This window comes from Oncorhynchus mykiss, chromosome 7 (assembly GCF_057628025.1).
Source record: "Oncorhynchus mykiss isolate SJ-2025 chromosome 7, ASM5762802v1, whole genome shotgun sequence".
Taxonomy (NCBI): Eukaryota; Metazoa; Chordata; class Actinopteri; order Salmoniformes; family Salmonidae; genus Oncorhynchus; species Oncorhynchus mykiss.
In genome coordinates this window covers 4,656,207-4,683,896 of record NC_143028.1, presented here as the reverse complement: position 1 = coordinate 4,683,896, position 27,690 = coordinate 4,656,207, and the positions used below count along the sequence as shown (strand labels likewise).

General features: G+C 38.3%; 1 protein-coding gene across 1 annotated transcript in view; it reads right to left on the bottom strand.

The window, feature by feature from the left end:
- LOC110495503 (tetraspanin-7) overlaps positions 1 to 27,672 on the bottom strand; it is a 39,460-nt gene extending 11,788 nt beyond the window's left edge. Inside the window, exons 1-2 of the mRNA XM_090239911.1 lie at positions 27,556 to 27,672; positions 26,523 to 26,804 (exon numbers count right to left, since the gene is read on the bottom strand). Of these exons, the coding sequence (XP_090096037.1) occupies positions 26,523 to 26,603 (81 nt within the window). The 5' untranslated portion in view covers positions 26,604 to 26,804; positions 27,556 to 27,672. The remainder of the gene's footprint in view (positions 1 to 26,522; positions 26,805 to 27,555) is intronic.
- Between the last annotated feature and the right edge of the window lie 18 nt (positions 27,673 to 27,690).

Below are 27,690 nucleotides of genomic sequence, written 5' to 3'. Positions count from 1 at the left end.
AATTACATCAAGATCGCAAGATGCAGTAGATGGTTTAGCGTACAGTATATACATATGAGATGAGCAATGTAGGGTATGTAAGCATTATATAAAGTGACTAGTGATAAATTGATTACATACATTTTTCCATTATTAAAGTGGCTAAAGTTGAGTCAGTATGTTGGCAGCAGCCACTCAATGTTAGTGATGGCTGTTTAACAGTCTGATGGCCTTGAGATAGAAGCTGTTTTTCAGTCTCTGTCCCCGCTTTGATGCACCTGTACTGACCTCGCCTTCTGGATGATAGCGGGATGAACAGGCAGTGGCTCGGGTGGTTGTTGCCCTTGATGATCTTTTTGGCCTTCCTGTGACATCGGGTGGTGTAGGTGTCCTGGAGGGCAGGTAGTTTGCACCCGGTGATGCATTGTGCAGACCTCACTACCCTATGGATTGCCTTACGGTTGTGGGTGGAGCAGTTGCCTTACCAGACGGTGATACAGCCCGACAGGATGCTCTCGATTGTGCATCTGTAAAAGTTTGTGAGTGTTTTTGGTGACAAGCCGAATTTCTTCAGCCTCCTGAGGTTGAAGAGGTGCTGCTGCGCCTTCATCACCACGCTGTCTGTGTGGGTGGACCAATTCAGTTTGTCCGTGATGTGTACGCCGAGGAACTTAAAACTTTCCACCCTCTCCACTACTGTCCTGTCAATGTAGATAGGGAGCTGCTCCCTCTGCTGGTTCCGGAAGTCCACGATCATCTCCTTTGTTTTGTTGACGTTGAGTGTGAGGTTATTTTCCTGACACCACACTCTGAGGGCCCTCACCTCCTCCCTGTAGGCCGTCTCGTCGTTGTTTGTAATCAAGCCTTCCACTGTAGTGTCGTCTGCAAACTTGATGATTGAGTTGGAGGCGTGCATGGCCACGCAGTCGTGGGTGAACAGGGAGTACAGGAGAGGGCTGAGAACGCACCCTTGTGAGGACCCCGTGTTGAGGATCCCGCAGGTTTTGGTAGCAGGCCGTGGCAGTGGCACTGTATTGTCCTCAAAGTCTGTCTTGGGAGCAAGGCATCGTGGTCCGCGACGGGGCTGGTTTTCTTTTGTAGTCCGTGATTGACTTTATACCCTGCCACATACCTCTCATGTCTGAGCCGTTGAATTGCGACTCCACTTTGTCTCTATACTGACGCTTAGCTTGTTTGATTGCCTTGCGGAGGGAATAGCTACACTGTTTGTATTCGGTCATGTTTCCGGTCACCTTGCCCTGATTAAAAGCAGTGGTTCGCGCTTTCAGTTTTGCGCGAATGCTGCCATCAAACCACGGTTTCTGGTTGGGGAATGTTTTATTAGACGCTGTGGGTACAACATCACCGATGCACTTGCTAATAAACTCGCTCACCGAATCAGCGTATTCGTCAATGTTGTTGTTCGACGTTATGCGGAACATATCCCAGTCCACGTGATCGAAGCAATCTTGAAGCATGGAATCCGATTGGTCGGACCAGCGTTGAACAGACCTGAGCGCGGGTGCTTCCTGTTTTAGTTTCTGTCTATAGGCTGGAAGCAACAAATGGAGTCGTGGTCAGCTTTTCTGAAGGGAGGGCGGGGGAGGGCCTTATATGCGTTGCGGAGGTGAGAATAACAGTGATCTAGTGTTTTCCCAGCCCTGGTAGCACAATCAATATGCTGATAGAATTTGGAGAGCCTTGTTTTCAGATTAACCTTGTTAAAATCCCCAGCTACAATAAATGCAGCCTCAGGATATGTGGTTTCCAGTTTACATAGAGTCGAATGAAGTTCTTTCAGGGCCGTCGATGTGTCTGCTTGGGGGGGAATATACACGACTGTGATTATGATCGAAGAGAATTCTCTTGGTAGATAATGCGGTCGGCATTTAATTGTGAGGAATTCTAAGTCAGGTGAACAAAAGGACTTGAGTTCCTGTATGTTGTTATGATCACACCACGTCTCGTTAATCATAAGGCCTACACCCCCGCCCTTCTTCTTACCAGAGAGATGCGTGTTTCTGTCGGCGCGATGCGTGAAGAAACCAGGTGGCTGTACCGACTCAGATAGCGTGTCTCGAGTGAGCCATGTTTCCGTGAAACAAAGAACGTTACAGTCTCTGATGTCCCTCTGGAATGCTACCCTTGCTCGGATTTCATCAACCTTGTTGTCAAGAGACTGGACATTGGCGAGTAGTATGCTCGGGAGAGGTGGACGATGTGCCCGTCTACAGAGCCTGACCAGAAGATCGCTCCGTCTGCCCCTTCTACTGCATCGTTGTTTTGGGTCGCCGGCTGGGAACCGATCCATTGTCCTGGGTGGTGGACCAAACAGAGGATCCGCTTCGGGAAAGTCGTATTCCTGGTAGTAATGTTGGTGAGTTGACGTTGCTCTTATATCCAATAGTTCCTCCCGACTGTATGTAATAAAACTGGGGTAGCATTGTAAGAAATAACACATAAAAAAAACAAAAAAATACTGCATAGTTCCCTAGGAACGCGAAGCGAGGCGGCCATCTCTGTCGACGCCGGAAGTGTTGCCCATCCCCCGTTCCTTTTCTAGTAATGTCTGGGAGCAGCGGTAGGTTCATTTCCCTGTAATGTACCATTCCCCTGTCCCCAGTTTCCTCTCCTCTAAAGTGTTCATGTCTTATTCAACGTGACACTATGAATGATTCATGGAGCCATCTGCTGTAGCAAGCGAGGGGCTTCCCTCCCCTACATGCTCCATCAGCAGGGGGTACCATCCTAGGCAGGAGGGATTAAGGGGAGAGTGTGTGTGTGTGTGTGTGTGTGTGTGTGTGTGTGTGTGTGTGTGTGTGTGTGTGTGTGTGTGTGTGTGTGTGTGTGTGTGTGTGTGTGTGTGTGTGTGTGTGTGTGTGTGTGTGTGTGTGTGCGTGTGAGGGGACTGACAAAAAGAGCCCCGGCTAACATGAAGCAGAGGCCCTGTGGGGTGTGTTGCAGTCGGCGGCCATATTGGTCCCAGTTAACTCAGCAGGGCTATGTGTTTAAGTATTTCTGTGTACTGTATATTATCTCAGCTGTGACGTTACACCACAGTCATGAGACATGGTCATAGGGTTTCAACCCTTTATTGCCAGTTACACTGTACGTGTTTCGGTCACAGTAAAAATAAATTCAACATCTGAAACACAAATGTATACACGATGCTAGATGACGAAGTCCCTTTACAATGTGATGTACTGTATGTAGCCTATGTTGATTTTGACTTTGAGGGAACTAGGGCTTTCAGAGTATGAATAGGTAAGTCAGCCATTTTACCTATAAACACTGAAGTTCCCAGTCTGTTAAAGTGAGCCACTTTTATCAGAGTCCGTCGCGGATGGTGCACAGGAGCTAGTTTCATTTCAACACCAGATTGGAGTCTTCACACAGCCTGACAGAGGTAATGGAATTCGTCAGCTATGACAATTTTCCCTCCGGACATTCTCCTCATCCATCTATCACTGCAGCTGCCGGCCTCGCAGAAATACAAAATGAGGTTTGTGAAGATAGTGGTACAACCACATGCTGTTTTTTACTGACGATGGGTTCGAGGTAATATTTCTTGGCAAGCTACCAGCACCCGTATGCAGTCCCAATACATCTGGTTGGTAGCAAACCATTTGTGGCTGTTATTAATATACAGAACAAGAAAGGAACTAGAAATAAGAGCACCATGACAACTCCTCAGACTTTGAAAAAGGTCCATCCTGATGGGTAGATTCATGTTGTTTTCTGTGACAACAGAGTAAGGCAGACGCCAGGACAGCATGGAGTCACCACTGTCACCACCCAGAGGATTAGGATGAACTGTTGGGGATTTTTATGTCATGACGTTGTTCCAAGCAGAGTTGCCACTGAAGGTTGAGTTCTAAATGTTTTTTGATGTCAGGATTGCTCATATCCAGAGACACTTGATGTAGATGAAATGTAATGTAGCGGCCTAGTTGGCTGAGCTAGCTTGAAAAGATCCACAACTCACCCCAAACTTTTCTAGACAGGACTAGACTTCCAAGAACTGAGGTGGCACGATATGTACTCTAGTATGATTTCCCTTCCACATCTCATAGTGTGATACGTAGAGGTGTCAGAATCCTGTCCTGGAGCTGAGGTATTCGGCCGACAGCAACAACTGTTCAACATGTTTTGATTGTCTTACTTATTGCTCTCTTCTAGCACTCTCCTGACTCTCCTCAAAAGACTGGATCAGTGATACCAGGAACATCCACAGGAAAACACTAACAGAAAGAGATTTGTCGCCAAAACAATAATGAATAATTGATTAGATTTAGAGAGCTTTTCCAGATGCTCAGACTAGACGCTTCACATTGTGTAAGAGAAAACGCACGTCATCCACCACCACTGGGCAGGGACTGTGATTGGAGGTGCCTCTATGTATAAATGAGAGGGCTGGGGCCGAGGCCTGACTAATGGTCTGACCATCTGCCCTGGCAGGTGCACTGACGCTCATGCAAACATGAGACGACATCGCACCTTTATGCTGTGCCACTGTGAGCTGCAGGAAGAGCCTTTGAGATGGAGCTTTAGCTTCGGCAGAAATACAATAAGGGGAACATGATGAAGAGACACACATGCAAGGCATTTAGGTAGGAGACCCTCTTGGATCATTATTATTCTGTATCTGAAAGCCAAGCAAGGCACTTGTGTTTGCTTTGGTGTTGCATCAACAGGAATTGCTGCTCTGTTCTGTTTTGCTCTGTTCTGTTATGCTCTGTTCTGTTATGCTCTGTTCAGCCCTGTTCTGTTCTGCTCTGTTCTGTTATGCTCTCTTCTGTTCTGCTCTGTTCTGTTATGCTCTGTTCAGCCCTGTTCTGTTCTGTTCAGCTCTGTTGTGCTTTGTTCTGTTCTTTTCTGCTCTTCTCTGTTTGGTTCTGCTCTGTTTCTTTGGATCCTGATGTTCCTGGAGCAGGGAAGCAGGGGGAGCCACACCCCTATGTTCCCTATAGGATTCCAGCCACTCACAGCAGGACTACAGTCACACTCCATCCCTCCTTAGGAGCCAGCTAAACAACACTGAGCCACTTCCTGACAGATTAAACACAGCACATTAATGATGCCTGGAGGAAACCACCAACAACAACAGACACCTTTTAACAAGCCGCTCATCTGGCTCACACCCTCATCCAGCTTTTTTCCTTTAAAAGCAACACGGCTACAATCAAACCAGACAGACAAAAGAGGCTGTGGGAGATACAGGGACTCAGTGTGTCCCCAGAACAGTCACTGGATGGCAGAGCAGGAGAATTGGCAGGGAGGGTGATGTAGAAATGAAAAAAGCACTTTAGATTTCAAAGGGGAAGCGCACCCCTCCTTCTCCCCTTAGCAGAGACATGATCAAAGGTACTGTTGTTCTATGGGCGCTCAAAGCCAGGCTCTTATCGTTGAATCTTGTTCAAATAAAATGTTTTTTAGTTTTTGTTATTTATTTGTTTATTTTAGGATTTTGGGGGGGGTGAAGGGGGACTAGAATCAGAGTGAAAATGAAACCCCAATCTGAATTGTGTTTTATTGAAACTCCAATGTGGTGTTCAAGAAATGTTATGTTCCCCCATATCCCAATTTGTGCCAGCCATAAGTGAGAAACCTACATGCCAAGTACAGTATAGACCATATATTGTGTTATAGAAAAGAACTGAAGCTCTCAACTATCCATTCAGACTCCAGTCCTACCTACCTACAGGTTATGGAAAATTAGCTCTTTTAGAATTTGTCCAGCAGGATAATAAAAAATAATAAAACAAAAACACTACAGTGAATACTACAGTAATGTCTACAAAAACAATATAGTAAATACTACAGTAATGTCTGCAAAAACACTATTGTAAATACTACAGTAATGTCTACAAAAACACTATAGTAAATACTACAGTAATGTCTACAAAAACACTATAGTAAATACTACAGTAATGTCTACAAAAACCCTATAGTAAATACTACAGTAGTGTCTACAAAAACACTATAGTAAATACTACAGTAATGTCTGCAAAAACACTATAGTAAATACTACAGTAATGTCTGCAAAAACACTATAGTAAATACTACAGTAATGTCTACAAAAACACTATAGTAAGTACTACAGTAGTGTCTACAAACACACTATAGTAAATACTACAGTAATGTCTACAAAACCACTATAGTAAATACTACAGTAGTGTCTACAAAAACACTATAGTAAGTACTACAGTAGTGTCTACAAACACACTATAGTAAATACTACAGTAATGTCTACAAAAACACTATAGTAAATACTACAGTAGTGTCTACAAAAACACTATAGTAAATACTACAGTAGTGTCTACAAAAACACTATAGTAAATACTACAGTAATGTCTACAAAAACACTATAGTAAATACTACAGTAATGTCTACAAAACCACTATAGTAAATACTACAGTAATGTCTACAAAAACACTATAGTAAATACTACAGTAATGTCTACAAAACCACTATAGTAAATACTACAGTAATGTCTACAAAAACCCTATAGTAAATACTACAGTAATGTTTGCAAAAACACTATAGTAAATACTACAGTAGTGTCTACAAAAACACTATAGTAAATACTACAGTAATGTCTACAAAACCACTAGAGTAAATACTACAGTAATGTCTACAAACACACTATAGTAAATACTACAGTAATGTTTGCAAAAACACTATAGTAAATACTACAGTAATGTCTACAAAACCACTATAGTAAATACTACAGTAGTGTCTACAAAAACCCTATAGTAAATACAACAGTAATGTCTACAAAACCACTATAGTAAATACTACAGTAATGTCTACAAACACACTATAGTAAATACTACAGTAATGTCTACAAAACACTATAGTAAATACTACAGTAATGTCTACAAAACCACTATAGTAAATACTACAGCAATGTCTACAAAAACACTATAGTAAATACTACAGTAATGTCTACAAACACACTATAGTAAATACTACAGTAGTGTCTACAAAACCACTACAGTAAATACTACAGTAATGTCTACAAACACACTATAGTAAATACTACAGTAATGTCTACAAACACACTAGTAAATACTACAGTAATGTTTGCAAAAACACTATAGTAAATACTACAGTAATGTCTACAAAAACACTATAGTAAATACTACAGTAATGTCTACAAACACACTATAGTAAATACTACAGTAATGTCTACAAAAACCCTATAGTAAATACTACAGTAATGTTTGCAAAAACACTATTGTAAATACTACAGTAATGTCTACAAACACACTATAGTAAATACTACAGTAATGTCTACAAAAACCCTATAGTAAATACTACAGTAATGTTTGCAAAAACACTATTGTAAATACTACAGTAGTGTCTACAAAAACACTATAGTAAATACTACAGTAATGTTTGCAAAAACACTATAGTAAATACTACAGTAGTGTCTACAAAAACACTATAGTAAATACTACAGTAATGTCTACAAAAACACTATAGTAAATACTACAGTAATGTCTGCAAACACACTATAGTAAATACTACAGTAATGTCTACAAACACACTATAGTAAATACTACAGTAATGTTTGCAAAAACACTATAGTAAATACTACAGTAGTGTCTACAAAAACACTATAGTAAATACTACAGTAATGTCTACAAACACACTATAGTAAATACTACAGTAATGTCTACAAAACCACTATAGTAAATACTACAGTAGTGTCTACAAAAACACTATAGTAAATACTACAGTAGTGTCTACAAAAACACTATAGTAAATACTACAGTAATGTCTACAAAACCACTATATTAAATACTACAGTAATGTCTACAAAACCACTATAGTAAATACTACAGTAATGTTTACAAAAACACTATAGTAAATACTACAGTAGTGTCTACAAACACACTATAGTAAATACTACAGTAATGTCTACAAAAACACTATAGTAAATACTACAGTAATGTCTACAAAAACACTATAGTAAATACTACAGTAATGTTTGCAAAAACACTATAGTAAATACTACAGTAGTGTCTACAAAAACACTATAGTAAATACTACAGTAATGTCTACAAAAACACTATAGTAAATACTACAGTAGTGTCTACAAAACCACTACAGTAAATACTACAGTAATGTCTACAAAAACACTATAGTAAATACTACAGTAATGTCTACAAAACCACTATAGTAAATACTACAGTAATGTTTGCAAAAACACTATAGTAAATACTACAGTAATGTCTACAAAAACACTATAGTAAATACTACAGTAATGTCTACAAACACATTATAGTAAATACTACAGTAGTGTCTACAAAACCACTACAGTAAATACTACAGTAATGTCTACAAAAACACTATAGTAAATACTACAGTAATGTCTACAAAACCACTATAGTAAATACTACAGTAATGTTTGCAAAAACACTATAGTAAATACTACAGTAATGTCTACAAAAACACTATAGTAAATACTACAGTAATGTCTACAAACACATTATAGTAAATACTACAGTAGTGTCTACAAAAACCCTATAGTAAATACTACAGTAATGTCTACAAACACACTATAGTACATACTACAGTAATGTCTACAAACACATTATAGTAAATACTACAGTATTGTCTACAAAACCACTACAGTAAATACTACAGTAATGTCTACAAACACACTATAGTAAATACTACAGTAATGTCTACAAAACCACTATAGTAAATACTACAGTAATGTTTGCAAAAACACTATAGTAAATACTACAGTAATGTCTACAAAAACACTATAGTAAATACTACAGTAATGTCTACAAACACATTATAGTAAATACTACAGTAGTGTCTACAAAAACCCTATAGTAAATACTACAGTAATGTCTACAAACACACTATAGTACATACTACAGTAATGTCTACAAACACATTATAGTAAATACTACAGTATTGTCTACAAAACCACTACAGTAAATACTACAGTAATGTCTACAAACACACTATAGTAAATACTACAGTAATGTCTACAAACACACTAGTAAATACTACAGTAATGTTTGCAAAAACACTATAGTAAATACTACAGTAATGTCTACAAAAACACTATAGTAAATACTACAGCAATGTCAACAAAACCACTATAGTAAATACTACAGTAATGTCTACAAACACACTATAGTAAATACTACAGTAATGTCTACAAAAACACTATAGTAAATACTACAGTAATGTTTGCAAAAACACTATAGTAAATACTACAGTAGTGTCTACAAAAACACTATAGTAAATACTACAGTAATGTCTACAAAACCACTAGAGTAAATACTACAGTAATGTCTACAAAACCACTATAGTAAATGCTACAGTAATGTCTACAAACACACTATAGTAAATACTACAGTAATGTCTACAAACACACTATAGTAAATACTACAGTAATGTCTACAAAAACCCTATAGTAAATACTACAGTAATGTTTGCAAAAACACTATAGTAAATACTACAGTAATGTCTACAAACACACTATAGTAAATACTACAGTAATGTCTACAAAAACACTATAGTAAATACTACAGTAATGTCTACAAACACACTATAGTAAATACTACAGTAGTGTCTACAAAAACCCTATAGTAAATACTACAGTAATGTCTACAAAACCACTATAGTAAATACTACAGTAATGTCTACAAACACACTATAGTAAATACTACAGTAATGTCTACAAAACACTATAGTAAATACTACAGTAATGTCTACAAAACCACTATAGTAAATACTACAGCAATGTCTACAAAAACACTATAGTAAATACTACAGTAATGTCTACAAACACACTATAGTAAATACTACAGTAGTGTCTACAAAAACCCTATAGTAAATACTACAGTAATGTCTACAAACACACTATAGTAAATACTACAGTAATGTCTACAAACACACTATAGTAAATACTACAGTATTGTCTACAAAACCACTACAGTAAATACTACAGTAATGTCTACAAACACACTATAGTAAATACTACAGTAATGTCTACAAACACACTAGTAAATACTACAGTAATGTTTGCAAAAACACTATAGTAAATACTACAGTAATGTCTACAAAAACACTATAGTAAATACTACAGCAATGTCAACAAAACCACTATAGTAAATACTACAGTAATGTCTACAAACACACTATAGTAAATACTACAGTAATGTCTACAAAAACACTATAGTAAATACTACAGTAGTGTCTACAAAAACCCTATAGTAAATACTACAGTAATGTTTGCAAAAACACTATAGTAAATACTACAGTAATGTCTACAAAAACCCTATTGTAAATACTACAGTAATGTCTACAAAACCACTATAGTAAATGCTACAGTAATGTCTACAAACACACTATAGTAAATACTACAGTAATGTCTACAAACACACTATAGTAAATACTACAGTAATGTCTACAAAAACCCTATAGTAAATACTACAGTAATGTTTGCAAAAACACTATAGTAAATACTACAGTAATGTCTACAAACACACTATAGTAAATACTACAGTAATGTCTACAAAAACCCTATAGTAAATACTACAGTAATGTTTGCAAAAACACTATAGTAAATACTACAGTAATGTCTACAAACACACTATAGTAAATACTACAGTAATGTCTACAAACACACTATAGTAAATACTACAGTAATGTTTGCAAAAACACTATAGTAAATACTACAGTAGTGTCTACAAAAACACTATAGTAAATACTACAGTAATGTTTGCAAAAACACTATAGTAAATACTACAGTAGTGTCTACAAAAACACTATAGTAAATACTACAGTAATGTCTACAAAAACACTATAGTAAATACTACAGTAATGTCTGCAAACACACTATAGTAAATACTACGGTAATGTCTACAAACACACTATAGTAAATACTACAGTAATGTTTGCAAAAACACTATAGTAAATACTACAGTAGTGTCTACAAAAACACTATAGTAAATACTACAGTAATGTCTACAAACACACTATAGTAAATACTACAGTAATGTCTACAAAACCACTATAGTAAATACTACAGTAATGTCTACAAAAACCCTATAGTAAATACTACAGTAGTGTCTACAAAAACACTATAGTAAATACTACAGTAGTGTCTACAAAAACACTATAGTAAATACTACAGTAATGTCTACAAAACCATTATAGTAAATACTACAGTAATGTCTACAAACACACTATAGTAAATACTACAGTAATGTTTGCAAAAACACTATAGTAAATACTACAGTAATGTCTACAAAACCACTATAGTAAATACTACAGTAATGTCTACAAACACACTATAGTAAATACTACAGTAATGTCTACAAACACACTATAGTAAATACTACAGTAATGTCTACAAAACCACTATAGTAAATACTACAGTAATGTCTACAAAAACACTATAGTAAATACTACAGTAATGTCTACAAACACACTATCGTAAATACTACAGTAGTGTCTACAAAAACCCTATAGTAAATACTACAGTAATGTCTACAAAACCACTATAGTAAATACTACAGTAATGTCTACAAACACACTATAGTAAATACTACAGTAATGTCTACAAAACACTATAGTAAATACTACAGTAATGTCTACAAAACCACTATAGTAAATACTACAGTAATGTCTACAAAACCACTATAGTAAATACTACAGTAATGTCTACAAAAACCCTATAGTAAATACTACAGTAGTGTCTACAAAAACACTATAGTAAATACTACAGTAGTGTCTACAAAAACACTATAGTAAATACTACAGTAATGTCTACAAAACCATTATAGTAAATACTACAGTAATGTCTACAAACACACTATAGTAAATACTACAGTAATGTTTGCAAAAACACTATAGTAAATACTACAGTAATGTCTACAAAACCACTATAGTAAATACTACAGTAATGTCTACAAACACACTATAGTAAATACTACAGTAATGTCTACAAAACCACTATAGTAAATACTACAGCAATGTCTACAAAAACACTATAGTAAATACTACAGTAATGTCTACAAACACACTATAGTAAATACTACAGTAGTGTCTACAAAAACCCTATAGTAAATACTACAGTAATGTCTACAAAACCACTATAGTAAATACTACAGTAATGTCTACAAACACACTATAGTAAATACTACAGTAATGTCTACAAAACACTATAGTAAATACTACAGTAATGTCTACAAAACCACTATAGTAAATACTACAGCAATGTCTACAAAAACACTATAGTAAATACTACAGTAATGTCTACAAACACACTATAGTAAATACTACAGTAGTGTCTACAAAAACCCTATAGTAAATACTACAGTAATGTCTACAAACACACTATAGTAAATACTACAGTAATGTCTACAAACACACTATAGTAAATACTACAGTAGTGTCTACAAAACCACTACAGTAAATACTACAGTAATGTCTACAAACACACTATAGTAAATACTACAGTAATGTCTACAAACACACTAGTAAATACTACAGTAATGTTTGCAAAAACACTATAGTAAATACTACAGTAATGTCTACAAAAACACTATAGTAAATACTACAGCAATGTCTACAAAACCACTATAGTAAATACTACAGTAATGTCTACAAACACACTATAGTAAATACTACAGTAATGTCTACAAAAACACTATAGTAAATACTACAGTAGTGTCTACAAAAACCCTATAGTAAATACTACAGTAATGTTTGCAAAAACACTATAGTAAATACTACAGTAATGTCTACAAAAACCCTATTGTAAATACTACAGTAATGTCTACAAAACCACTATAGTAAATGCTACAGTAATGTCTACAAACACACTATAGTAAATACTACAGTAATGTCTACAAACACACTATAGTAAATACTACAGTAATGTCTACAAAAACCCTATAGTAAATACTACAGTAATGTTTGCAAAAACACTATAGTAAATACTACAGTAATGTCTACAAACACACTATAGTAAATACTACAGTAATGTCTACAAAAACCCTATAGTAAATACTACAGTAATGTTTGCAAAAACACTATTGTAAATACTACAGTAGTGTCTACAAAAACACTATAGTAAATACTACAGTAATGTTTGCAAAAACACTATAGTAAATACTACAGTAGTGTCTACAAAAACACTATAGTAAATACTACAGTAATGTCTACAAAAACACTATAGTAAATACTACAGTAATGTCTGCAAACACACTATAGTAAATACTACAGTAATGTCTACAAACACACTATAGTAAATACTACAGTAATGTTTGCAAAAACACTATAGTAAATACTACAGTAGTGTCTACAAAAACACTATAGTAAATACTACAGTAATGTCTACAAACACACTATAGTAAATACTACAGTAATGTCTACAAAACCACTATAGTAAATACTACAGTAGTGTCTACAAAAACACTATAGTAAATACTACAGTAGTGTCTACAAAAACACTATAGTAAATACTACAGTAATGTCTACAAAACCACTATAGTAAATACTACAGTAATGTCTACAAAACCACTATAGTAAATACTACAGTAATGTTTGCAAAAACACTATAGTAAATACTACAGTAGTGTCTACAAACACACTATAGTAAATACTACAGTAATGTCTACAAAAACACTATAGTAAATACTACAGTAATGTCTACAAAAACACTATAGTAAATACTACAGTAATGTTTGCAAAAACACTATAGTAAATACTACAGTAGTGTCTACAAAAACACTATAGTAAATACTACAGTAATGTCTACAAAAACACTATAGTAAATACTACAGTAGTGTCTACAAAACCACTACAGTAAATACTACAGTAATGTCTACAAAAACACTATAGTAAATACTACAGTAATGTCTACAAAACCACTATAGTAAATACTACAGTAATGTTTGCAAAAACACTATAGTAAATACTACAGTAATGTCTACAAAAACACTATAGTAAATACTACAGTAGTGTCTACAAAACCACTATAGTAAATACTACAGTAATGTTTGCAAAACCACTATAGTAAATACTACAGTAATGTTTGCAAAAACCCTATAGTAAATACTACAGTAATGTCTACAAAAACACTATAGTAAATGCTACAGTAATGTCTACAAACACACTATAGTAAATACTACAGTAATGTCTACAAAAACACTATAGTAAATACTACAGCAATGTCTACAAAACCACTATAGTAAATACTACAGTAATGTTTGCAAAACCACTATAGTAAATACTACAGTAATGTTTGCAAAAACCCTATAGTAAATACTACAGTAATGTCTACAAAAACACTATAGTAAGTACTACAGTAATGTCTGCAAAAACCCTATAGTAAATACTACAGTAATGTCTACAAAAACACTATAGTAAATACTACAGTAATGTCTACAAAAACACTATAGTAAGTACTACGGTAATGTTTGCAAAACCACTATAGTAAATACTACAGTAATGTTTGCAAAACCACTATAGTAAATACTACAGTAATGTCTACAAAAACACTATAGTAAATACTACAGTAATGTCTACAAAACCACTATAGTAAATACTACAGTAGTGTCTACAAAAACACTATAGTAAATACTACAGTAGTGTCTACAAAAACACTATAGTAAATACTACAGTAATGTCTACAAAACCACTATAGTAAATACTACAGTAATGTCTACAAAACCACTATAGTAAATACTACAGTAATGTTTGCAAAAACACTATAGTAAATACTACAGTAGTGTCTACAAACACACTATAGTAAATACTACAGTAATGTCTACGAAAACACTATAGTAAATACTACAGTAATGTCTACAAAAACACTATAGTAAATACTACAGTAATGTTTGCAAAAACACTATAGTAAATACTACAGTAGTGTCTACAAAAACACTATAGTAAATACTACAGTAATGTCTACAAAAACACTATAGTAAATACTACAGTAGTGTCTACAAAACCACTACAGTAAATACTACAGTAATGTCTACAAAAACACTATAGTAAATACTACAGTAATGTCTACAAAACCACTATAGTAAATACTACAGTAATGTTTGCAAAAACACTATAGTAAATACTACAGTAATGTCTACAAAAACACTATAGTAAATACTACAGTAGTGTCTACAAAACCACTATAGTAAATACTACAGTAATGTTTGCAAAACCACTATAGTAAATACTACAGTAATGTTTGCAAAAACCCTATAGTAAATACTACAGTAATGTCTACAAAAACACTATAGTAAATGCTACAGTAATGTCTACAAACACACTATAGTAAATACTACAGTAATGTCTACAAAAACACTATAGTAAATACTACAGCAATGTCTACAAAACCACTATAGTAAATACTACAGTAATGTTTGCAAAACCACTATAGTAAATACTACAGTAATGTTTGCAAAAACCCTATAGTAAATACTACAGTAATGTCTACAAAAACACTATAGTAAGTACTACAGTAATGTCTGCAAAAACCCTATAGTAAATACTACAGTAATGTCTACAAAAACACTATAGTAAATACTACAGTAATGTCTACAAAAACACTATAGTAAGTACTACAGTAATGTTTGCAAAACCACTATAGTAAATACTACAGTAATGTTTGCAAAACCACTATAGTAAATACTACAGTAATGTCTACAAAAACACTATAGTAAATACTACAGTAATGTCTACAAAAACACTATAGTAAATACTACAGTAATGTTTGCAAAACCACTATAGTAAATACTACAGTAATGTTTGCAAAACCACTATAGTAAATACTACAGTAATGTCTACAAAAACACTATAGTAAATACTACAGTAATGTCTACAAAACCACTATAGTAAATACTACAGTAATGTTTGCAAAAACACTATAGTAAATACTACAGTAATGTCTACAAACACACTATAGTAAATACTACAGTAATGTCTACAAACACACTATAGTAAATACTACAGTAATGTCTACAAAAACACTACAGTAAATACTACAGTAATGTTTGCAAAAACACTCCAGTAATAATTTGTGTGTGCGTGACAGCATGGATCAGAAAGTTTGATTTCGCTTGATGGCAGCCCTAACAGTATTACAATGATTGCTTTGTTAAATTCACTCAGTCTGGGTAGTGAGTGGTCAATAACATTCACCTCTGAAATACAAACATTCTACTCCAGAGGACTTTGGTGTTTCTAGATTGAATCTGTGCTTCTAATGTAACCAACTGGAACTACAACAATGATAGAACCAAGATGACTCTGTAATGCATGTTGATGGGGGTCAACGACAGAATTCTCTACATCATTGGAGGTAACGAACACAGACAAAGAAGACAAGACGGGAAGTGTTGTGCTCGTCAAGGTGGATAATGACATCCTAAAATGGTCCTTAAAGTGACAGCCATATTGTGCATCCTTGGCTGAGCACACCATAATCGTCCTTCTCTGCACTACTCTTCAAACCCAGAGGGATTGACTGTGCTTCCAAAGTGGAAAAAGAAGATGGAAATTATTGCATTTATACTGTACATTAGGGTTGACTACTCTGAGCTATACAGTAGTAGCTGAAACAGCTTGCAGAGACTGAAGGTAAGGGTACCTCTCAACCATGATTTATATGTAAATGTCTGTTCACTTTTGATTAATGAGAGGGAAGGAGAGGGAGAGAGAGACAAAGAGAGAGAGAGAAACAGGGACAAAGAGAGAGGGAGAGAGAGACAAAAAGAGAGGCAGAGAAAATGTGAAAGAGAAACAAACGGAGATGGCAGAACGAGGGGGATAGAGAGATTCACATTATTCACTGGTGCTGGCAGGGTTTCTGAGTTGGACTGATCATTAGTTCATTAAAGGCTCAACATGGTGCCAAATAAAGTACGATGCTTGGGAATGAAACTATAAGCTCAACAAGGCTCCCTTGCTCTCTCAGCAAAGCTGTGGGTCCATTCTACAGTGAAGGCACCAAACTTAACCAGGCAATACACAGAACCAACGGGGGAGTTCATCTCCATGGCAACGGCAGTCTCAGCAGCCCGCCTGCCTGCCAGCCAGCCTGCGTGGCCACGAGAGTTACTATTGTGCTGTGTTGGTTTCACTATAACCGGCCATTGTCCCTGTTTTCACACCCAATACTTTTCTTCTGTGCCATGTTGTTATTGGATAGGTGTAATAACAGGCAGCCTGGCAGGCAGTATTGTTGTCATTAGATATGTGTAATAACAGGCAGCCTGCAGGCAGCAGTGTTGCTACTAGATAGGTGTAATAACAGGCAGCCTGGCAGGCAGCAGTGTTGTTGTTAGATAGGTGTGAAAAACAGACAGCCTGGCAGGCAGTATTGTTGTTATTGGATATGTGTAATAACAGGCAGCCTGGCAGGCAGCAGTGTTGTTATTAGATATGTGTAATAACAGGCAGCCTGGCAGGCAGCAGTGTTGTTATTGGATAGGAGTAATAACAGGCAGCAGCATTGTTTGGGTTTTGCACTGCCTGGCTCTCCAGTCCCACTGAGGGGTTAGCAGCATCCATTTTCTCCTCTGCCTGTGCCCTGTGAGACTGCCTGGTATGGGATAGATAACATATACTTCATATTGTTTACATATCTCCAGTGGAGGTATGGTGTCTGGAAATAAGCCTGTTTTTATTGACCTGGAGTCCAGCGTGACATTAGGCCTTGTGAGTCGCTAGCTAGCACAAACACGACACAAATGTTTCACAACAGGTGACAAGCCAGCCAGTGAGGAGCCTGTTCCCCTCCACCTGCTGAGTCAGGTGGCTGTCAGTGTGACCCCCAAACAAATGGTTGGCCCTGAGACATTTTATTGGCACACAATTCACAGTGGAGCCCATACCACAGTGGCCTTGATGACACAGGGTCTCAGAAGCACATTCTGGGTTCTGCAGGCCTATGTGTTTAAAAAACATACTGGACATTTTGGAGGGTCTCATTTTCAGGGACCGAAGTGAAATGTCTAGACGTGTACTAGCAGTTTACAAACAGCATACTGGACATTTCTGAGGTTCTTGCTTTCAGGGACCGGGTGAAAACGTTGGAGAGACAGTCGGCCTATCTGGAGGAGGATATCGTCTTGTTTAAACGTCTTTTGAAGGGCACCATAGTGATTCATCTTATAGTCTTTATTGATTCATTTGTTGCAATTATTATTAGTCATACGGTATATTACATATGACATATTACAGTCACCTGAGGGCTTTGCAGGAAAGTGTGAGCTGAGTGTGTGTGATGTGTGAGCTGAGTGTGTGTGATGTGTGAGCTGAGCACTGCATGCATGTTAAAGACGTGAAGCACGGTAACACTCTCACGCCATCAGACAGGCAAACAGACATCAGTGCACTTAATATTCTCCCTGATCCAGCGGCTCACTGTCATTGGTCCATGGGTCAACAATGACTCATGTTTAATGTCTTCCTGTCGGATACAGCCTTCCTACTAGACCAGGGAATAGCAAGATCCCCTGTGAATGCCACATCACTTATTGGGGGATCAAGCAACCCCCAGTCATAGCTAGCCTTGCCCCTGGCAGGCCACTTGCCTAACCTCACACAGCCATACACTAGCTACGGCCTTCTGAGGTTGCCTTAGAGGCTAGTTCTGGGAGTTGGTCGAGTATGACAAAAAACAACCCAATCTCTGAAATGGATCTAAATTCATGCAAATATAGTGTATCTACTACAAGGAACATATCATGTTTTAAAAGATAAAGAGGCAAAACAAAGGATTAAAGGCCAGGGGCAAGAGGTTTAAAGGTCTGCTTTCAAAGCAATACAGATTTGGATATATGGCTTTAAATCGTCAACAATGAAGGACATATGCTACAACAACACTGCGGTCCATATTGTCAGTAGGTCTACAGCTGAATCTATAAAGGTGATCACTAGTCTTCAATATAATGCTCATCCAGAGTGTTGATTTGTGACAAGCAAACTGTTAAGCTACCGTACATTTCCCATAATGACAATCGGTAGTGCTGTGAAAGAGTCAAATGACCCAGCCATTGAGAATGCGTTTGTTGGGTGAGCGTCCAAATCACCTCATGCTGAACATAGCTGAGATGCTAACAGCTGCCTGCTCACTCTACTGTGTTCACTCACACATAGGGAATGATGGAGAGTGATCAAAGTCAATCCAAAGCATTCAGCACCTCCTCCCAGGCTGCAGGCTAAGTTTAGGCCATATTTCATTACCGGCAACATGTAAAGCCCTGACTAAGAGTCAGAGACACTGTTGGTTCAACGTCTATTGGTTCTAAATCTAACACACCACACAATTACTGGAATTTTCAGCCACCTTGGAATTCCTCAATCACAGACTAATTGGTTGGATGGCCGGCACTGGATGACCTCTGTGGCTATTTCACCTTTGAACCCCACTCGGTTGGAAGTCTGAAGGGAAGTTCTTAATGAGATATTTTCTAGCTGCCTCAGTGATGGGCAGTATCCCAGCTGCCCGGAGAGATCTATACGCACCGAGATCAGAAGTCCATCACTCTAAATCCCTTACTTTCTTCAGTCTCTTGTGTAGTGTTACTGTAGTCCTTAGGCTCTTTTATTAATCATCTCTTCTGCAAGGGAGGCGAGGTCTTATTCATTCAATTCCCCTGTAACCTTCACTCTCCTTGTGTTTTACCCTTTAAATGGGCAATCCGCAGTTGAAACAAGAACAAAGTGTGTTCCCTGCCACTGTTTCGGTAAAAAGCTGGGGGTGGTGCTGGAGAAATGTAACCACTCTCAAATTAATAGACAGAGCTATGTATGCAAAATAACTCATATCAAAAGTATAATTTAAACCATGTTTTGAGGCTTTACAATGTTTGTTTACATTTACTTTGTTTACAAACATTGGAGTAAAACAAGGTTATATTGTGGGTAATGATGGGGTACGACAGTTGAACGAACCTCATGAGGCTTTTATAAGTTATATTCTTCACGAATCAATGGGTACATATCATTAATTTATGAGTTAAAAAATGAATGTTGCAACTGCAGATTGCCCCATTTACGTTGTTTTCCCTTTCTGAGAAGAAAATAAGTGACCTTTGGACCAGTGTAAATGCTGTCGCCAAGCAACCAATGTAACTAAGCGGTGCCAGGCCAGATCCAGATCAGATCCAGGCAGCTCCTATCAGGCAGATTTAAATGCATTACCCGTTCGTTAACACAGCCGCAGCTAAGCCTTACACATTGTAAGCTTTAGCTGGAGCTTCTACAGCCTAGCTTTCAGCCTGGAGACCAGAGGTTGTTTCCTCTTGAGGCCTTCAGTAATGGGTTTCAGACAGAGGTGAGCTAGCTAGGCTAATGTCGGTCTGAGGAGGGAGTCCACCAGACGGTGGAGATGATGATAGTGTAGAGGGGGATTTGTAATGAATACTGAGAAACAGATACATGTAGGATCTTAATTTGATCAACCTGTTGCAGGACACCTTCCTTGTAGTGAATTTCAGGTTTAAAAAGGCTTCTGAAGTTTGTAATTTCCACTTTTCCCTTACGAAAAATGTATTAACCCCTACAAGAATTTCCATTAATTATAATCCACATAATAATGAACATGTCCTGTTGCTGCAGGATTATTTTCCTGCTGTAGCAAACTGGCTCAAATGAAGATCCCACATCTGTATGAGCAGCGCTAACAGAGTGGACAAGGAGGCGACTACTGATATGGTTGCCTGGGAGATGTGTGCTGGGCTGGTGGAGTATAACTGTTTGTCTCTGTTAACCATACTTCTAGATGGCTGAAGTAGATGGGCAAAGGTTTTAACTCCTTGTTATTTCAACTTCTCTTGATGACATTTTAACCCCTATTTTAACACAGGATCAACATTAGTTTATTTTTTTTAAAAGTATTTATTTGAAGTTTAATTTTGGTTTGTTGACAATGATATATGAGCTAAAATTGAATATTGATCTGATGTTTTTGCTCAGTTGGCAGCCTAGCCAATCTCCTATGATTATTTAGAAATAACTTTAGCTGAGCACAGCCATTTAAATGCTGCACAATAAGACTCACAATCACATTCTCAGAGGAATAAGCCCCAACAAAAGCCTGGTACAGAGGGAACACAAAACACACAATACATTATGCTTCTTATTCCCATCTGGGCATTAATAATATGCCTCCACAGCATGAATTAGGCCAAGTCTTAGGGCGTCTGTCTGTTCTTGGCCTACTGAACAAGCTGCCATTTCTACTACACAGAGAAGCCTAATACCAAGAGGCTATGGGATTGTCTATCAATGTACTGCATCTGTAGTCTTGTTTTAGCAAAGCTACACAGTCTTCAAGCTACCTTCAAGCTACAGTTCATAGAAAACATGTATATGAAGGGGAGAAACTCTGCAAAAGGGTATGGCCTGAGTGGACTTGAAAACGTAATTAGAACAGTAAAACGTAGATGTTATCCATAAAATCAGACCATCTTACAGTCTTGGAAAGAAAGATTCCACAAAGGCTCTGCGGCTGTCCCCAGAGGAGAACCCTTTTTGGATCCAGGGAGAACTCTTTTGGGTTCCATGTAGAACCCTCTATGGAAATAGTTATAAATGGAACCCAAAAGGGTTCTACCTGGAACCAAAAGGAGTTCTTCCAAGGGTTCTCTTATGGGGACAGCCGAAGAACCCATTTTGGTTCTAGATAGCACCTTTTTTTTCAAAGAGTGTACAAGTTGAAAACCAACCCATAAAAATAAGTCTGGCCAATGGTGACGGTGTACATTTACAACACAAACCTAACAACAACTAGGTCAATCTTCAGTCCCTGCAGAAATCTTAATTGAGGAAATGACACTCCCGGCCTAACATTAAATGAAGCCTTTAACAGCCTGACCCTACCAGCTACCATGTTAGAGAGCAGAGTTACACGTTATTATCAGGTTAATTAGATGGTTAAAAGGTGCTTGTGCAAAACAGCATTTCAAAATAAAAGTTATTTGTTGTCTTGACACTGACAGTCTTGTACCCAAAACGATATTTCTCCAAAATAACAGTAGTAAATCTAACAATGTGTCACGCCCTCCCTCCGGCGCTCGACATCGCCGGTCTACTAACCGGTCTACTAACCACCGGACCTGGCAACCCACAGTTTTCTCCTTGATTACCGCCCCTTTATTTATCCCTCAGTTGTCTTCAGTCACTAGGTCTTATTGTTTTCTCACACGTTATGTACCTCAAGAAGACAATAAACACAGAGAATAACATGTCAACATTGAATGGGGAGAAAATGTGATAAGAAATACGATTACTGGTCCTATTGTGTCATGTTTGTTAATTTGCTTCGGTTCTTTATTAAAATCACCTTCTTCACCATTTTGCTGACTCCCGGCATATACGTTACACAATGCTAAGCCCTTGGTTTACAACAATGTGACGAACGGAGTGAGAAGTGCTGAGTAATTATGCCAAATTTGTCAGATACTCTCACAGTAATCATGCAAATAACCTTTCTGGTACTGGTCCAGGCAACAGCAGTAAATAACAGATTGATAGCCAGGCTCTAGGTACACTCTTAGAAATAAATGTGCTATCTACAACCAAAAATGTTATTCGGCTGTCCCCATAGGAGAACCTTTTGATGAACCCCTTTTGGGTCCAGGTAGAACAATTTTAGGTTCCATGTAGAACCCTTTCCACAGAGGGTTCTACATGGAACCCAAAATAGTTCTACCTGGAACCAAAACTGTCCTACCTGGAACCAAAAAGGGTTCTCAGATGGGGACAGCCACAAAACGCCTTTGGAACACTTTTTTTTCTAAGAATGTAGCCATTGTTGTGGTTGGAGCTCTTGGCATAGAAGTTAGAGACAAAAAGAGTAGGCACCCAGGGCAGAATGACAGCTGAGCTGGCCTCAAACAACCTCCCCCTGCCAAGCTCTCAAACAACCTCCCCCTGGTAAGCTCTCAAAACAAGTAAGACAGCGGAGCAGAGGCACTCTGTCTCATCCTGTCTCCTCCTGTCTCTGTTTATCTATCTCTCTCTGCAGTCCATCCTCGTACATCTGTCTGTCTGGCTAGGGAGGAAAACGGCCTCTAATATGTTTAGTTAAGCAGGCCATATGGCTTTCTTTGTTTAAGTGGCCCTCAGGTCAACATCAATGGAGTCTGCTTGTTGGAGAAGGAATGGGTCTATTTTAATACAAGTATAGCTGCAGCGGGTGGCTGGCTCGCTGGGTGGCTGGGTGGATGGGTCAGGGTGGCTGGGTGGGTGCGTCAGGGTGGGTGGGCCAGGGTGGATGGGCCAGGGTTGATGGGCCAGGGTGGGTGGATCAGGGCGAATGGGTCAGGGCGGATGGATCAGGGCAGATGGGTCAGGGCGGATCGGTCAGGGCGGGTGGGTCAGTGTGGGTCAAGGTGGGTGGGTGGGTTAGGGTGGATGGGTCAGTGTGGGTGGGTGGGTCAGGGTGGATGGGTCAGGGCAGATGGGTCAGGGCGGGTGGGTCAAGGCGGGTCAGGGTGGGTGGCTGGGTCAGGGAGGATGGGTCAGGGCGGGTGGGTCAGGGCGGGTCAAGGTGGGTGGGTGGGTCAGGGTGGATGGGTCAGGGCGGATGGGTCAGGGCGGATGGGTCAGGGCAGATGGGTCAGGGCAGATGGGTCAGGGCGGATGGGTCAGGGTGGATGGGTCAGGGTGGCTGGCTGGGTGGATGGGTCAAGGTGGTTAGGTCTGGTTTGGTTGTTTAAGCAATAAGGCACAACTGGGTGTGTTATATGGCCATTATACCATAGGTAAGGGCTGTTCTGGATACAGAGGTGCCTTATTGCGATTATAAACTGGTTACCAACTTAATTAGAACAGTAAAATTTACTTTTTTATCATACCCGTGGTTTACGGTCTTTCAGACAATCAACATTCAGGGCTCAAACCACTGGGTTTATAATATGCAATAAGATAGAAACGTAGGTTGTTGCTGTTGCGCTGTGCATAGGACCTATAACATCAAACATCCCTCCAAAGCCCAACCCAACTTCAAGAAGCCAATAAACACAGAGAATAACATGTCAAAATTGAATGGGGAGAAAATGTGATCAGAACTACGATTACTGGTCCTATTGTGTCATGATGAATGAGCCAATTTTATTTGTATCTGACTCCCTCCACATTCTTGTATTGTAATGTTGCATCCCAGAGTGAACACAACACCGGTCCACTACATATAATTGGAGCAATGTATCTCATTGGAGTGGGTCTTTCTGTTCAATCACAGTCTAAGTGGTAATGCCCTGTAGTGGATGTACTCCTTAAAGACATCCTCCAGTGATTTTCTATATTTTTCTGTTGAAAGGTGATAACCCAAGTATGAATACACTACCGTTCAAAAGTTTGGGGTCACTTAGAAATGTCCTTGTTTTGAAACAAAAGCACATTTTTTGGTCCATTAAAATAACATAACATTTATCAGAAATACAGTGTAGACATTGTTAATGTTGTAAATTACTACTGTAGCTGGAAACGGCTGATTTTTAATGGAATATCTACATAGGCGTAGAGGCTCATTTTCAGCAACCATCACTCCTGTGTTCCAATTGCACATTGTGTTAGCTAATCCAAGTTTATAATTTTAAAAGGCTAGTTGACATTAGAAAACCCTTTTGCAATTATGTTAGCACAGCTGAAAATTGTTGTGCTGATTGAAGAAGCAATAAAACTGGCCTTCTTTAGACAAGTTGAGTATCTGGAGCATCAGCATTTGTGGGTTCGATTACAGGCTCAAATGGCCAGAAACAAAGAACGTTCTTCTGAAACTCGTCAGTCTATTCTTGTGCTGAGAAAGGAAAGCTATTCCATGCGAGAAATTGCCAAGAAACTGAAGATCTCGTACAACGCTGTGTACTACTCCCTTCACAGAACAGTGCAAGCAGGCTCTAACCATAATAGAAAGAAGAGTGGGAGGCCCAGGTGCACAACTGAGCAAGAGAACAAGTACATTAGAGTGTCTAGTTTGAGAAACAGACGCCTCACAAGTCCTCAATATTATTTACAATAATGGCCTACTTGTAAATGTTCCAATTCACACACTTATCAAGAGAACATCCCTGGTCCTCCCTACCGCCTCAGATCTGGCAGACTCACTAAACACAAATGCTTCATTTGTAAATGATGTCTGAGTGTTGGAGTGTGCCCCTGGCTATCAGTCCGGGTTGCTTAAAATAAGGAATTTGAAATGGTTTATACTTTTACTTTTGATACTTAAGTACATTTTTAGCAATTCCATTTACTTTTAATACTTAAGCATATTTTTTTACTGAGTGACTTTCACTTTACTTGAGCCATTTTCTATTAGGGTATATTTACTTTTACTCAAGTATGACAATTGAGTACTTTTTCCACCACTGCTACTATGCCTCGTGTAAGGGACTCCAGCCCCACTAACCTATGGGACTGACTGAACCACGCCTACTCTCATCCGTCACAAGCATATATTCCATATGGACCCATGTATGTAAATGCAGAGAGAGGGCATGCCCTGCCCTGTGCTAAAATAGATGTAGACTCCTATCCTTTGATTACATCCTGGGTAACTTACTTACCCTTTCCTTCCTGAAAAGCAATAAGATCATTCATCCAATACAGTGAGACAATTATAGGCTATCTCAATAAATAAGAGGCATAACACCCAAACAGTACTCTGTCTCACACACATAATTCAACCAATTGGGGTGGTGCTACAGGAGAGTTTGCGCCTTTGCTTTAATGTGCACAGTGTCCATCATGGTACTTTGAGAACCTGCCACCATTTGATGCATTGAACCTCCCACCATTGGGTATCACATTATTTGGATAGTCCATCTGTAGATGTTCTACAGATTATCTACAGGCTATCAGTAACATTTCAACTATCTACTAACCCTAACCTTAGCCCTAGCCCTAACCCTTATCCTAACCCTAACCCTTATTCTAAGCCTAACCTCTAACCCTTATTCTAAACATATCCCTAACCATAACCTTATGAAGCAGTTGCTTATCAACAGATAGTTTGTTGATAGTATGACCATCTGTAGAGCATCTACAGATGGAAAATCCGGACTATCCAAATAAAGTGTGACCAGATGTTGATTAGGTTACCAGTTGGACTATTCTTAACATTCTTACAACAGCATGCGAATGTTATTATCCCCTTACAAAATCACAGGAAAAAGAAATGTAAAAAAATATATATAATAAATGATGGCTTCGTCAGTATTAGCGAAAAAATATTAACGACATTTCACATAATCAACATTTGTTTCAATATTTATAGCCTACTTAATACAAATATATTTCCTAGCCTATAGAAGAAGAAAAAACTCTTCAAACGTTATAATAATGCTAGGCTATAATAAAGATAACGGTCCACGCAGCGCGCCCACTAATAAACATGCACTTGTTCCAAGGCAGCAGCCTGTGCGCACGGCACAACATCCGTTTTTTTCCAACGTAAACTATTCAATCATACCGTTCACAAACTAGATTATTACCTACATATTACATTTAGGACGACAATAAACTATCGCTTTGACATGTCTGCTTACCCAAAACACGAAGGAATAGACGACGAGGAGCGTTTTGAGGCAGGTTATCACTGGTTTGGTCTCCATTCTTCTTGATGCCATTCTACTGTAAAATGGGGTGCTGGGTTTTCAGCGGGGCTGCGTTGCTGTGATTCTCCACTGGGCTTTGTTGGTTCAGTTGATCCACCCGCAGTCTTTCACAGCGCAGTCGCTCTCTCCTCACTGGCCGTAAATGAATGAGCTGCAGGTGGTTCTACAGGCCTCGGACCTCTCCATGCGCCGTCTGGCGGGGTTCACGGGTTACTGTGAAAACCCCGATCAATGATTATTATGGGGTGTATGAAACAGGTGTTACAAAGTCAATTAATCATTTTAAAATACGTGTTGCATTTTATGTGAAAGTCGTTACAAAAACATTATAATACTGGTTTAAAGACAAAGCCTATTTATTGCACTTAATTAAAAAAAAACTATTAGGGGTAGAACTATTGGAAAGAAATTAATCCACAAATTAAGCCACAAGTCTTTTGCTCAATGTAAAAGCAAGATGGTTGGCTGCAAAGGAGGTATTGCCATTTGGAGAGTGACTAAAGTTCATGTGATCATCTGACAAGGTGTGAAAAGTGTTCACAGACTGGTAACAGAATTGACAGGCTGGTGTTCCATGTGAGATGCTTGAGATTGCAACGTATCGTGAAACTGCAAGGGAAAGATCTTAGCAACCAACGGGGGCATAGGCTCCACAAACATAGTCTAATAGGCCAGTTAACCTCGTCCAGGCTAACTGTGAAGTCAGGAGGACTTCGAGAGTTAGGTGTTTTTGCCAGACTAAGGGAAACCTAGCCACAGAGTTAAAAACCATATTTGACCATGGGTGTATTATTAGTTGATTCAGTTGATTGTCTGTTGCAAAACCGGTTTGAACGAAACGGGGAGATGCCTAACTGAATTTGTCCAATAAAAACTATTGGTTTTACGTTTGGAGTAAACGGTATCCGACTAATGAATACACCCCTGGCACTGACCGCACAAAAAATACCGGTAACTACCTTACCCTCTTATCTGTCGGCACGTTCCTCTGCCCAGGTGTTCCTTACGCCTGCCACATCTTACAACGCCTGGATAGGTGTTTAACAAATCAGCTAACCGCATCATAATGTTATAGCAATCTGTCAGTCGATGACACAAT